This window comes from Salvelinus sp. IW2-2015, linkage group LG16 (assembly GCF_002910315.2).
Source record: "Salvelinus sp. IW2-2015 linkage group LG16, ASM291031v2, whole genome shotgun sequence".
Classification (NCBI taxonomy): domain Eukaryota; kingdom Metazoa; phylum Chordata; class Actinopteri; order Salmoniformes; family Salmonidae; genus Salvelinus; species Salvelinus sp. IW2-2015.
The window spans coordinates 24,653,222-24,668,678 of NC_036856.1; the positions used below are offsets into that span (position 1 = coordinate 24,653,222).

Consider the following 15,457-nt stretch of genomic DNA (forward strand, 5'->3'; position numbering starts at 1 on the left):
GGAACTTCTAGGAGCTAAACAGCAGCATCCTTTCTAGTATTTGCTTGATCAGCTGTTATTTACAGCATAAACTGCAACTGTTGGAGGGCTTTCTCTTTCTCTCTCATTAATATGCAGTTATTTAATCATTATATGACGATTGATATTACCTTGAATCTTGACAACAACAAACACTGATGAACAAGATTAATTGCCAACAAACACTGTTGCCAAATGTAATAAATGTGACAGTTGAACTGCTATCACGTTGTGCTTTGTAATACTATTCTGTTTAGTCAAACTCATTTAATAGAAATGTTTCCCACGGGCAACCTTTATAATCATTTATGGGTATTTTTTTTCATGGAGACTTTTCGACTTTGTCAACATCCAAGACATACAGAGATTGAGTTGATGTGTGGTCTAAGCGATGCATTAAACCATAGTTTATAAACTGTCCTTTCAGAAAATAAAGACCAACATGTATTTGAAACAGCTGAGTATTCAACTATTTATCCAGTTCCAGAACTTTCTCTACCTGCATATTTTCTTTCATTACTATAACATTACTCAGTCTGAAAGAATAGATCGAATTGGTAGTGTATGAATCAATATTTGAGAAATCATAGCAATGATAACTTTGTGTTTGGTTTTCTGATCTGCTGCCAAGGGTGCCAATTGATTTAGACACTGTAGTTAACTATAAAGTCCTATCACCGTATTCAGAGTTCTACTCATGAAGTGCACCTTGGCTTGAGCAGGGGTGGTCTCCCAGGTGAACTATAGGGCAAGACAGGCATGTGCGTGGCAGGAGGTGATGCAGCGTGTGTACAGTGTACCTGCTGGTCTCTATGGGCCAGCAGGATGTTGGCCTTCACTCCTGACCAGGGAAAAGTTCTGCCCAGATGGCTACTGTCCAAAGGCACATCTGATGCATTTCACTTACTACTATCAGTAGTACACACTGATACAACCTCCCAAAAACCAGCTACAGCATTGGAGCACAACTCACTCGGGGTAACCAGTCTACTGTACCCATTAGCTTACAGTTATGCATTATCAATCACATGACCAGGCATTTTGAAATCTAAAATATATATTCTACAACACAAAATATATCATAATACCAACTCAACCATGCAAATAACCTGTCAGTTTTTTACCTATAAGCATGACACAAACTGATGCATTGGTTTCTAATATTTATTGATGAGAGACAATACTGTGAAACTCCATATAAAACAAATACCAACATGTATTCAGTCCGACAGAATGTAAAATTACAGTCAGTCATGATACAATACACAATGCAATACAGTAAATTATCAATGAGGAACATTACACTAATTGGAAATATATCACAACATTCTGTTTACAACTAATAATTTGTATTATTTACAAATATCAAAAGGTAAAACATTTTTAAATAGTCAGTGATACATCAATTCAATAAAAAGTGCATGTTTATCACATTCTATTTCATCATGAAAGTTGAAATGATACATTCAATAAACATTATCAAAAATATATCTGTTGTATGATTCCATGGAGTGGTTTTAGCAATATATGTATTACGCCCCAATAAATATATACAGTGGATACTCAACACTTTTTGGTGATGTTCTGCTACAAGAAGTACAGTTGCCGTGTTCGGGCCTTCACCACTTCATGATACAGTATCACCGAAACAGAGACTGGTTAACTCCATAAAGCCTGAGCAAATGTGGAGGATTACATATATGTTACAAATAGGTTATATATGTCTTACAGATATGTTACAGTGAATTCATAACTGTGTCAGAGCTGTGTAGCTTTCACACTTTCCTTGGGAGCTTCTAGTGGCTCATCGTCTCTGGTTAGGGCTGGGTTATCATACATCTCTTGACTCTTCTTCCTCTCCTTACCACCCTTCTCTTCATCCTCAGTCTTCTGGCAGCACTTACAGCAGCAGCAGCAGCGGGTGCCGCAGAAGGCCATGCCAGACATCACCACTCGATCCCAGGGGGCCATGGAGTGCAGGGGGCGGGGCAAGAAGTCCCAGTTCCGGAGCCTGCTGGGCAGGTACCGAGGACAACGTGTCTGCATCAGGTTGACGATGATGATGAAGATGGCCAGGACAACGATGGGCACGGCCACCCCCACCAGGACCTGCCAGCCGGCCAGGGAGAGCCCCAGGATGGTCAGGGGCATGAGGAAGAAGCAGAGCAGGAGGTAGATCGCTGCGAACCAGCGGTAGTTGGCTGTGCGGTTCCCCAGGGCTCTGGCCAAGCGGATGGGGATCCGAGTGAAGGGGATAGGATACCACAGCAGGATCCCCGCTATGTTGAAGAAGAAATGGCACAGTGCAATCTGCAGAGGAGATGCAAACAGGGTGAGTGAGACTTCAATAACACTGATATATAGAGAGACAGAGTGGACAGAGAGCAATATGACACCGCCATAAAAATAAATGATAACTACAACAAACCTGCAGTGAGTTGGCCAGGGTTTCCCCGGGAGCAGCCATAGCAGCAAGAATAGCAGTGGTAGTTGTGCCGATATTAGAGCCCAATGTCAGGGGATAGGCTCTCTCAAGGCTAATAACACCAATACCTGTTGGACGATAGAGAGAAGGAACAAGACATGGYCCAGAGAAAAATAATACATGCAGGGTTACATGATACTGAAAGAATACTTGAGTGTTACCAGTAGGTTTGGATGCAATAGGAGACAGCTAAAGGTAAATGGATAGATAGACGCTAAACAAATTTGCCTAACTACTCACCAACAAGGGGCGTGATTGCAGAGGTGAAGACAGAGCTGCTCTGAACGATGAAGGTCATTCCTGCTCCAACCAGGATGGCAATGTAACCAGTGACCCAGCCGAAGGGGAAGGGGAAGTCTGAACAGACAAGACAGAGCAGGTTAAGCATGGGCTCCCGAGTGGCGCAGCGGTCTAAGGCACTGCATCTCAGTGCATCTCACTACAGACCCTGGTTTGATTCCAGGCTGTATCACAACCGGCCGTGATTGGGTGTCCCATAGGGCGACGCACAATTGGCACAGCGTCATCCGGGTTAGGGTTTGGCCGGGGTAGGCCGTCATTGTAAATAAGAATTTGTTCTTAACTGACTTGCCTAGTTAAATAAAATTTTAAAAGCTTGGAGACCTTAACCTTAAGATCACTTTGACTGTATTATGACCCCTTCAACATCAAAGTGAATTTTAGGATTACTTTCAACATGAACATCAAAGTGAATTTTAGGATTACTTTCAACATGAACATCAAAGTGAATTTGAGGATTACTTTCAAAATGAACATCAAAGTGAATTTTAGGATTACTTTCAACATAAACATCAAAGTGTTTTTTAGGATTACTTTCGACATAAACATCAAAGTGAATTTTAGGATTACTTTCAACATAAACATCAAAGTGAATTTTAGGATTACTTTCAACATAAACATCAAAGTGAATTTTAGGATTACTTTCAACATGAACATCTAGGTGACCATAAGAATCACAGGATAGTCATGTAACAGGACCAGAGCACCTGATGTGACCTTCAATCTGCAGAGTGGCTAATCCTGTGTTATCAAACAGGGCGTATGTTCTACCAGCGTTCTGAGTAGATTGGGAAGATAGCCAATGTCTTCTCACCTGTGTTGAGCACCTTTTTGATGACCACGGCCACCTGTCCCTTGAGCATGGAGTTGAGCAGCTTGACGATGAGGATGAGGCAGGTACAGAGGATGAGCAGGGACAGGGCCAACAGGATGAGGCCCACAGCCAGGTCAGGCAGGTTAGCATAGGCAAAGATATGGTTGCCTGCATGGGAAGATGCCAAATGTTATTAAAGATATACCTGGGACAAGGGTGGGATAAAATTGAAAGATTAGAGAGAAGGTAATTAGTTTGGTGGGATTAGTGATAAGGTAATTTTTCTGTCCTGACAGGGCTTCCACCGATTTGATGGAAAGGATAGGAAGAATGTTACTTCAACAGTCAACATGTTTTTTTCCCCATAGCTTCTACACTTAGCCCTGACATGTCTGGTGACCCAAAGTAATGGGTTACATTACAACAGGATCTGATCCAAGCCAAAATGAGAGTGATGACCCTTTCCCTTGTTTTGATTGGCTGATTTTCCAAGCATACAGGTATTCATTTTGTTTGGCTGTGTTAGACTTGGGAGTGCTGGCCCGTCGTTCGGCCTTGGGCCACTCAGGTGCTTCTGCTGGCCAGAATGAATGGGACTTTTAAGCGGGTAGAGGGGGTGAGGGGAGGGTATTTGAGCAGGTAGAAGAGGTGATGGGAGGCGATGAGTCACTAAATAGACTGAATGGAAGTCATGGTCCTTGTGTCAGGTGGTGGTGGTGGGGAGGGGGGGGGGGGTTGTTCTCTGGTTTCACAGATGTTTGACTGAGCGTATCAGGTAATCCAAATTGCTCTGTATAGGCCTTTTATGTGATCATGGGCACAGTGATTGTGCTGTACTTACATCTCTCTAGATTGATCGTCTCAGTCACATTTATCTGCGTCCATGTCTTGTTGCCTTCCACCCAACAGGGGAAGCTGATCGTGCAGTTGGCAGCTGAGGGAACTGTTATATTTAAAAGAGTCTAAAAAACAATAATACAAGTTTTTTCGCCAATACAGATAAATGCACAGTGCGTAATCATTGTAATCAAAACCTATGGAAACAATAACATCCACATTGACTAGTAAAGAAAGGGCATTTTATTAAATGTCCAACACAGCCATTTTTATCTCAATATCAAATCCTTTCTGGGTAACAGTTAAGTACTTTACTGTAATTTAATACAATTACAATGGTCAAAAAGAAACAAAAATAGCTTCTTAGCAAAGAGCAATTTTTCAAGCTGGTATTTTGATAGGACTGTCTGGGAGTGATCTGAGTTGGGAGGGGCAAACTGAAAATGTGCTGTTATTAGCAGAGAGGTTTGGAACTCTCTTATTGGTCTATTAACTGATTTACCACCTGGTGATGTCACAAGGCATGCCAAAACAGGCTGACACCAAAACAGGTTGACATTTCAGGCGGTCTATTCAAACAGCGCCTACACTAAAAGGGAATTATAATAATTTTCACAATTTCACAGTATTATTCCAAACTCATAGTGGAAAATATATATAAAAACACAGGAAATCACGTTTTGACTGCGCTGCCGAAAATCCCACCTTCATTATGGTATTGTGGCAATAAAGCACTGGTCCTTATAAGTAGAATCACTCTGGCCAAGCTAAAAGCTGTCAAACATTAACCCTGCGACAGAGGGCTTAAGAGATAGCACTCCCAGCTGTACTACAGTGTTATCTTGTTTTTTTACTATCGGAAAAGTCTTCATCATCAATCATCACAAACTTGGTCAAAAATAACCCATTGTTTGACTATCTGATGAATAATTCCTGGTGTGACACGGCTATTATGACAGGGTCTTACCGTGATTTTCTCTGTTTTGCACCAGATTTTGATCAGACTCTTGTTTCTGGCCGCTGGGTCACCCGTGGCAATGTCACTGATGACCGTTTTATCCAGCTAGAGGGAAAGAAAGGTTTCTGTTCAGTTGTATATAATTTTATTATAGCCTACTAAAGTTCTCTATCAACTCAAATGTAATATTATTAAGCTGATGTTTCAAATATGTTTCAGGGTTGTAAAGGTGTCTTGCTAGCCTTTGGAAAGTATTCAGACCCCTTGACTTTTTACACAGTCTTATTCTAAAATGTATTTAAAAAAAATATTTCCTCATCAATCTACACACAATACCCCCAAATAATGAAGCAAAACCAGGATTTTTTTGACATTATTGCTAATTTATAAAAAAAAAATAAAAAAAATGAAATATAACATCTACCTACATAAGTATTCAGACCCTTTACTCAGTACTTTGTTGAAGCACCTTTGGTAGCGATTACAGCCTTGAGTCTTCTTGGGTATGACGCTACAAGCTTGGCACAACTATATTTGGGGAGTTTCTCCCATTCTTCTCTGCAGATCCTCTCAAGCTCTGTCAGGTTGGGCGGGGAGCGTTGCTGCACAGCTATTTTCAGGTCTCTCCAGAGATGTTCGATTGGGTTCAAGTCCTGGCTCTGACTGGGCCACTCAAGGATATTCAGAGACTTGTCCCGAAGCCACTCCTGCGATGTCTTGGCTGTGTGCTTAGGGTCGTTGTCCTGTTGGATGGTGAACCTTCGCTCCAGTCTGAGGTCCTCAGTGCTTTGGAGCAGGTTTTCATCAAGGATCTCTCTGTACTTTGCTCCTTTCATATTTCCCTCAATCCTGACTAGTATCACAGTCCCTGCCGCTGAAAAACATCCCCACAGCATTATGCTGCCACCACCGTAGGGATGGTGCCAGGTTTCCTCTAGAAGTGACGGTTGGCATTGAGGCCAAAGAGTTCAATCATGGTTTCATCACACCAGAAAATCTTGATTCTCATTTAGGTGCCTTTTGGCAAACTCCAAGTGGACTGTCATGTGCCTTTTACTGAGGAGTGGCTTCCGTCTAAAGGCCTGATTGGTGGAAAGCTGCAGAGATGGTTGTCCTTCTGGAAGTTTCTCCCATCTCCACAGAGGAACTCTGGAGCTCTGTCAGAGTGACCATCGGGTTCTTGGTCAACTCCCTGACCAAGGCCCTTCTCCCCCGATTTCTCAGTTTGGCCAGCTCTAGGAAGAGTCTTGGTGGTTCCAAACTTCTTACATTTAAGAATGATGGAGGCCACTGTGTTCTTGGGGACCTTCAATGCTGCAGAAATGTTTTGGTACCCTTCCCCAGATCTGTGCCTCGACACATTCCTGTCTCGGAGCTTTACGGACAATTCCTTCTACCTCATGGCTTGGTTTTTGCTCTGACATGCACTGTCAACTGTGGGACCTTATATAGACAGGTGTGTGCCTTTCCAAATCATGTACAATCAATTGAATTTACCACAGGTGGACTCCAATCAAGTTGTAGAAACATCTAAAGGATGATCAATGGAAACAGGATGCACCTGAGCTCAATTTCGAGTCTCATAGCAAAGGGTCTGAATACTTATGTAAATAAAAAAATATATATTTCTGTTTTATATTGTTTATAAATTTGCAAAAATTTCTAAAAACCTGTTTTCATTTTGTCATTATGGCGTATTGTGTGTAGATTGTTGAGGAATTATTTTTATTTAATCTATTTTAGTATAAGGCGGTAACGTACAGAATGTGGAAAATGTCATGGCGTCTGAATACTTTTCGAATGCACTGTAAATACATTCTAATACGTTTCACTTCTCATATTGTAGTTAATGCTTTATCAGGTGCATTGGGGACACTCATGTGATAATAATAAATGCCATTTAGCAGACACTTTTATCCATAGCAACTTACAATCATGCATGCATTCATTTTACATATGGGTGGCCCCAGCGGGAATCGAAACGACAGTATTTGCTGTTGTAAGCGTCATGCTCTACCGAATGAGCCACACAGGACCACCTATGTTATAGCAATCTGTCAGTCGATGACACAGTCGATGACGAAGCACGCAACCATTGGTTGATGTCTGCAATGTCTGGGCAGGAGCAAAAGTACTATCCTTTGCTTGCTCATAGTTAGTTAAAATCCCATGATGTACACCAGATGACATCATCCAGAATGGCATTTTATATAGTGATTAACAAGATGCTTCATGATGGTGAAATGCTGCTCCTACCTCTATGATGGCACTGGTGAGGGGGTCAGTGATGACGTTTAGCAGTTCAGGGGCATTGTCACCCCCCTGGATGTTAAAGGAGTCGATGACAATCTTGGTGAGTTTATACAGGACACCAGTGGCTGCCTCCAGTGGCAGCAGGATCAGCACAGACAGCCAGTTAAAGAAGTCATGTACGGTGGCACCAGCAAATGCCCTGGAAGAAATAACACCAGGATCTACATCTCACTATTTATCCAGCATGATACAATTCTGCTTGTTACCAAGCAACAAATTATAATGTTTTTTCATAGTCCAAAATGGTGAAGTAAATTTCTATCAATTTAGGCTGCTTAGAAAGTTATCCAGTCAGATGTACCTGCGGAACTCATTTCTGTCTCCTGCCTGCATCATCGCCACGATAGTGTTGGTGACTGAGGTTCCAATGTTGGCTCCCATAATGACAGGCACTGCAGACTGGACCTCCAGCACTTCAATGAAGATACAATCACTTTAGGATTAAATGAGACAATAATCACTTGGCTTTGATCATGTAGTTATGTATACAGATGTGTATGAGTGAGTGAAAATGTGTTTGTTTATATTTTAGCAGACGCTTTTATCCAGAGCAACTTATAGGAGCAATTTGTGTTAAGTGCCTTGTTCAAGGACAKATCTTTCTCACCTAGTTGGCTTGGGGATTCAAACTAGCAACCTTTTGGTTACTGGCCTAACACTCTTAACCGCTACGCTATCTGTTTGTGTGTGTATGTGCATCCTGTACATGCGTGAATGTCTATGTGTGCATGTGTGTATGTGTTCCATGTGTACTTGTATGTGTGTGTATACTCACATCCAGAAGACACCATGCTGACCACAATAGAGGAGGACGTGCTAGAACTCTGGACTAACACTGTGACCAGCACTCCAATCACCAGGCCAGCCACAGGGTTGGACAGCACCGCGTTGTCCTGGAAGATGTCCCCGGCTGCCTTACCTATGGATACACAGTGACACACAGCCAAATTCATCATGAAAACATCCCATAAATGCTTTGATATCCATAAACAGCCCATTTTATGATATTTAGAAACAGAATAAGAGGACAGTTGTAATTGTGAATAATATTGTGTAATGTCATCAACATGAAAGTATGAGAGTATCATTAAATGAGCAGAGCTAAAACATAAGTATGGACAATAGGTCCCTTATCAGGACCTGGTTGACAACAAAGATTCACTTTTAATTACTTTAATTTGATTATGACTGTATATTATATGATTGGGTTGGGTTGAATTCATTTTCTCTACTCTGACAGAGAGAGAGAGAGCGGGTTTAATGTTACCTCCAACTAGCTGGAAAGCAGAGCTCAGGACGTCCAGAGAGCAGACGAACATGTAGAGAAATCCAACCAGCAGAATGAACTTGACGATGGAAGTCAGAACCCGCATAACCTTCCCTTTGGTATCCAACTCTGTTTCCAAAGAGAGACTGAATTCTTGTTGGTGTAGTCACACAGGTTCTCACTTCAACATTAATTTTCATCCCAGTGATAGGTAAAGAAGGTGAGCTAGGCTGTGTCTGAAATGGCACCCTATTCCCTACGTACAGTGGCATGCCAAAGTATTCACCACCCTTGGCATTTTTACGATTTTGTTGCCTTACAACCTGGAATTAAAATTCATTTTTGGGGGGGGTTTGTATCATTTGATTTACACAACATGCCTACCACTTTGAAGATGCAAAATATTTTTTATTGTGAAACAAGTCAACACTTTGTAGAGCCAACTTTTGCAGCAATTGTAGCTGCAGGTTTCTTGGGGTATGTCTCTATAAGCTTGGCACATCTAGCCACTGGGATTTTTGCCCATTCTTCAAGGCAAAACTGCTCCAGCTCCTTCAGGTTGGATGGGTTCCGCTGGTGTACAGAAATGCCACAGATTCTCAATTGGATTGAGGTCTGGGCTTTGACTAGGCGATTCCAAGACACTTAAATGTTTCCCCTTAAACCACTCAAGTGTTGCTTTAGCAGTATGCTTAGTGTCATTGGGACGGAGGTTCACCCTCCTGCTGGAAGGTGAACCTTTGTCCCAGTCTCAAATCTCTGGAAGACTGAAACAGGTTCCCCTCAAGAATTTCCCTGTATTTAGCGCCATCCATCATTCCTTCAATTCTGACCAGTTTCCCAGTCCCTGCCGATGAAAAACATCCCCGCAGCATGATTCTGCCACCACCATGCTTCACTGTGGGGATGCTGTTCTCGGGGTGATGAGAGGTGTTGGGTTTGTGCCAGACATAGCGTTTTCCATGATGGCCATCTGACCAGAGTACCTTCTTCCATATGTTTGGGGAGTCTCCCACATGCCTTTCTTTAAGCAATGGCTTTTTTTCTGGCTACTCTTCCGTAAAGCCCAGCTCTGTGGAGTGTACGGCTTAAAGTGGTCCTATGGACAGATTCTCCAATCTCAGCTGTGGAACTTTGCAGCTCCTTCAGGGTTATCTTTGGTCTCTTTGTTGCCTCTCTGATTGATGCCCTCCTTGGTGGGCGACCCTCTTTTGGCAGGTTTGTTGTGGTGCCATATTCTTTAAAAAAAATTATAATGGATTTAATGGTGCTTCGTGGGATGTTCAAAGTTTCTGATATTTTTTTATAACCCAACCCTGATCTGTACTTCTCCACAACTTTGTCCCTGATCTGTTTGGAGAGCTCCTTGGTCTTCATTGTGTCACTTGGTTGGTGGTGCCGCTTGATTAGTGGTGTGGCAGACTCTGGGGCCTTTCAGAACCGGTGTATATATACTGAGATCATGTGACAGATCATGTGACACTTAGATTGCACACAGGTGGACTTTAACTAATTATGTGACTTCTGAAGGTAATTGGTTGCACCAGATCTTATTTAGGGGCTTCATAACAAAGGGGTGAATACATATGCATAGACCACTTTTCTGTTTTGTATTTTTTAGAATTTTTTTAAACAAGTTCATTTCTCTTCACCAATTTCGACGATTTTGTGTATGTCCATTTCATGAAATCCAAATAAAAATAAATTTAAATGACAGGTTGTAACGCAACAAAATAGGAAAAACGCCAATGGGGATGAATACTTTTGCAAGGCACTATATTGCACAACGTTTGACGAGCGCCCAGTGGTCAAAAGCTGTGCACTTTGTTGGGAATGAGGTACAATTTCCGACACAATTTCCGATGCAACCACACTCTATCTCACCTGACCACTTGAGTCCAGTGTCCTGCAGTTCAGGGAGGTTCCAGGGGTCATCCTCATCCGGGTCCTTGTCCACCAGGTCCATGGTAGAATATGCCGACAGGACGACTGAGTCTTTAGGTGCCTTACCAGCATCATCTGTGAGATTAGGATAATTGTGAGTGGAGGTTGCCTCTGTGTATGGTGATGCTGCCTGGTGGTGAGGTATGGACTTCATAGATAGTAAAGCGTAGCCTACTGTACATACCAAGAGTGGGAGACGGAGTATCTCTGAATTCTGGATGAAGAGGCATTGCCCTATAGGAAAAAATAACTTACTTTGCAGTAAACCATGAAGATCATGTAGCAAACCTCAAGGTATATTGGAGTAAGGCTAAACAGTTTTGACTTGAATAAATCAATTTGGAAAGAAAAAGAATTAAATGTGAAAAGCCAGTACCTGTTCACTTTTTAAATATTTTTCTCTCCCAGAGGAAACAAATACACAGTCCTTTTATATTGAGACACCTCTATTTGATAGTTTCTAAAAAATATAATATTTTTGTATCCTCCAACGCAAAGCCAAGCAACCTTGTGCCTGTCACAAGATGTTACCAAATATGACAATTTCTACTTTAAATTCTGGAAACTTATTCCATGGGAATAACTCATGGTGATGTTGCTTTTTCACATCCACGTTGACAAAGTCCACAGAGAAATACAAATATGACTGTGTGCTAGGGGCCTACAATCCTCAAGAAACCATACAAAAAGTTGAATCAGTACAGCTCTCTAAGCTCAAAATTTCCAAGGATCAAAATGAGTTATCTCAAACAAAAATAGTGTACAACAGAGGCATACTATGTCTATTACTAGGCTAGAACTAATACAATGAATACCTATTATTCTAATAATAACAATAATAGTTATTTCATCGTTATCTTTGCAACATTTGACAAAAAGAGAGCGAGGTAAAACAGCAGAAGGTATCACTCCTGAAAACAAGCTCCACCAGTCATTGGCTCCACATTGTGTGTAGCTGCGTGCCAACAATAATAATAATCATCATTTAGAGGTTATAAGCGCATACAGCTATAGGTAACAATTCCTAACATATCCTTGTTTGTTTGTTGTAGTTTTATTTTGTTGTGATATTACCTGAATGAGTCTTGTTTCTAATGTGTGGTGTATTGCAGTATGAAGAGTGGTAATACGCACCTGCAGTGGAGGCTTTGCCAGAAGTCCTTCACCTGAGCTACCTGGATACCGCATGCTGCTTATAAAGCACAAAACACGCTGGACCCTGACTGTTCAAAGTCCGTGGCAAAAGGGGCGCTCTGACAGTGAGTGAGCTTACCTGAGCATCTGCAGTGAATGTAGGTCAGGCAACGTCAAATTATTAGTGTATGATGGAATATTCCTACTCTGGCATGAGTTTTTACAACTATGTTGGCACTAGGTAAAAAGTAGGCTAATGCCTGTCATAAGCTTTTTATTTTTTTTGCGGGATGATAGRAGCAGTCAATCTCAGAAAAGTAGCAAATGAACTAGGCTTAACCAAATAACCTTGATGATTTCAACATGGATTTACTGCATTGCCACATTTTCAAATATCTAAAAGGCCAGTCTGTTAATACTTATCACACTTTTATTGAGAATAGGGTATTCAAATAACGGATTTATAGAAGTTTTCACTAATATGCCTAATTGAATTAAGACTTTAAACAGGTTTAGACCATCTAGATTATTGCTATACCCTAGCCCTTTTCCTGACCTTAACCTAATTATCCTGAACTGCTACATTAATTATCTTAACCTGCTGCGTAAATTCCCCTAGAACCTGCTATGAAAAAGTCACTTTCGATTTGAGCTGTATCATAGTGGCATGTTTTTAGGTTGTCCTGGCCGGCTCAGTTTGCATTTGTGTGTAATGCATTTCTCTTCTGAGTGGAGAAAACATGCTCTCTGGTGGTGACTTGTGGTGGCCTTTGTAGGTTAAGCCAAATTCTTTGGCAAATATTGTAGAGAACAAAAACAACAGTAAAGTATGTTGTGGGTAAAAAAAAAGGTACGATCTATATAGGCCTACTTTATTATGTAAACAACCAAAGGACCATAGGCAATACACTTTAGTATATCAGAGATAAGACTATTATCTGATTAATGTTTGATATGGCTTGGCTTGATCAGGACTATAAGATAGACAATATTATCATGTTGACACTCTTATAATGGCTCTGGCTGTATGTGGGAATTTAAAATAACAGTTTCATACTGCATCATACAGGGTTGAAGAGCTCAACTGTGATTATCACATTATTATAACAGTCTAAGCAACTGTGAGGAAAGAAAAGTCTAAAACATGATAGCCCTACAGTAAGTAACTTCACGTTAAAATGTAATACAGTATGGCAAAGATAGACTATGAATCCAAGTTGGCAAATGTAATTACATTTAGTATCCCTCTCCCTCTCCCTCTCCCTCTCCTTCCCTCCTCTCCCTCTCCTCCTCCCTCTCCCGTTCTCTCCTCTCCTCTCTTCCCTCTCCCTCTCCCTCTCTCCCTCTCCCTCTCCTCTCCTCTCCCTCTCCCTCTCTCTCTCTCTCTCTCTCATGTGCACCCATGCTCACACAACAACACACACCACACACACACACACACCACACACACACACACACACCACACACACACACACACACACACACACACACCCTCTTATCAATCTGCTGTATCATACATTTGAAAGTACTTTAAGTTTTCCCACATGTTGTCCAGCAAAAACAAACCAAGCAACCAACCAAACAAACATGGACTCTACAAAATGTTGATTCCACAGGGATGCTGGCCCATGTTGACTCCAATGCTTCTGTCAAGTTGGCTGGTGGGGGACCATTCTTGATACACACGGGAAACTGTTGAGCGTAAAAAAKKCATCACTACAACTCCCCTATGGACTCGGGAGAGGCGAAGGTCGAGAGCCATGCGTCCTCTGAAACACGACCCTGCCAAGCCGCACTGCTTCTTGACATACTGCTCTCTTAACCCGGAAGCCAGCTGCACCAATGTGTCGGAGGAAACACAATCCAGCTGGCAACAGAAGTCAGCTTGCAGGCACCTGGCCCACCACAATGAGTTGCTACAGCACAATGGGACAAGGAAATCCCGGCCAGCCAAACCACCCTGACAATGCTGGGCCAATTGTGCGCTGCCTCATGGGTCTCCCAGTCACTGCCGGCTGTGACACAGCCTGGGATTGAACCCGGGCTGTAGTGACGCCTCAAGCACTGCGATGCAGTGCTTTAGACCGCTGCGCCACCCTGGCAGTTAAAACTTTTGTCTTGGCCATTCACCCTCTGAATGGCACACACACAATCCATGTCTTAATTGTGTCAAGGCCTAAAAATCGGTCTCCTCCCCTTCATCTACACTGATTGAAGTGGATTTAACTGGTGACAGCAATAAAGGATCATAGCTTTCCCCTGGATTCACCTGGTCAGTCTATGTCATGGAAAGACCAGGTGTTCCTAATGTTATGTACACTCAGTGTATATCAGATCAACATTCAGTTTTGGTTGAATTCATATAAATCAACCTCTGAAACCATTGGGTGACATGGTCACTTGCATCAGTAGCTGATTTTTACTTGAAATCTACCTTTAAATAAAACAAATGTTGAGTATTACAGCATGTTGCAGAGAGGTATCATTTATTTAGAATCAGGTTTAGGACCTTGTTTGTGCCATCATAAATCCAAGTGTACTTCAGTTCAAGCCTATATGCCACACACATTATTGGTGACTGATTTGTCATGAATGGCATTTGAAGTTCATAACCATGCAACCAACCAACGTCCAATCAATGGAAAATGCTTCATCAAGGATATTCCCCTACTGTTTTGTGCTTACATGTTTTTCTACTAAAGATAAAAAAAATTCAAGATATAGTGATAAATAGTAAAGACAAAATGTATTTGCAAAACACAACTCATCTGTTGAGGCTCTTGCTGAGGAAAATGACCTCTCCCTCAACAAAATGAAGGAGCTGAGCAGCGGAGAGGGTCAAAACCTGAAATAGTCCCTTTACACAGACAGTGTGGTGAAGAAGGCGCAAAAGCGCCTCATCAACCTCAGGAGGCTGAAGAAATTCAGCTTGGCCCCTAAGACCTTGACAAACTTCTAAACTTCTTCCTGTCGGGCTGTATCTCCGCCTGGTACGGCAATTGCACCATTCGCAACCGCAGTGCTCTCCAGAGGGTGGTGCGGTCAGCCCAACACATCACCGGGGGCACACTGCCTGCCCTCCTCGGCCTGTTCACCCCACTACCATCTAAGGAGGAGACAGTACAGGTGCATCAAAGCTGGGACATCAGACTGTTAAACAGTAACCACTAGCCGGCCTCCGCCCAGTACCCTGCCCTGAACCTTAGCCACTGTTACTAGCCAGCTACCACCCTGTACGCTACCCTGTACCTTAGAGACTGCTTTGCCCTATGCACATAAAGTCATTGAACAGTGGTCACTTTAATCATGTTTACTTTACATACTGTTTTATATGTATATACTGTATTCTAGTCAAGGCTCATCCTATATAAATGCTGCTGTTAACAC

At 42.1% G+C, this 15,457-nt stretch overlaps 1 protein-coding gene across 1 annotated transcript; it reads right to left on the bottom strand.

The window, feature by feature from the left end:
* Nucleotides 1-1,207: 1,207 nt before the first annotated feature.
* LOC111975362 (sodium-dependent phosphate transport protein 2B) lies at nucleotides 1,208-12,107 on the bottom strand. Its single transcript, XM_024003603.2, has 13 exons — nucleotides 12,071-12,107; nucleotides 11,121-11,170; nucleotides 10,877-11,011; nucleotides 8,993-9,121; nucleotides 8,501-8,644; nucleotides 8,027-8,138; nucleotides 7,669-7,864; nucleotides 5,422-5,517; nucleotides 4,459-4,579; nucleotides 3,618-3,785; nucleotides 2,744-2,860; nucleotides 2,447-2,571; nucleotides 1,208-2,328 (listed from the first exon to the last, which is right to left on the bottom strand). The coding sequence occupies exons 2-13, from the start codon at nucleotides 11,164-11,166 to the stop codon at nucleotides 1,777-1,779; spliced, it is 1,941 nt and encodes a 646-aa protein (XP_023859371.1). The 5' UTR covers nucleotides 11,167-11,170; nucleotides 12,071-12,107; the 3' UTR covers nucleotides 1,208-1,776.
* Nucleotides 12,108-15,457: the final 3,350 nt, after the last annotated feature.

Bases quoted from the DNA above. Each gene is read 5' to 3' on its own strand.
- LOC111975362 (XM_024003603.2), bottom strand. From the start codon at position 11,166: ATGCCTCTTCATCCAGAATTCAGAGATACTCCGTCTCCCACTCTTG. The intron at 7,865-8,026 runs GTACATCTGACT...TATTTCTTCCAG, and splicing joins GACAGAAATGAGTTCCGCAG to GGCATTTGCTGGTGCCACCG. The intron at 3,786-4,458 runs GTAAGTACAGCA...CTTCCCATGCAG, and splicing joins GACGATCAATCTAGAGAGAT to GCAACCATATCTTTGCCTAT.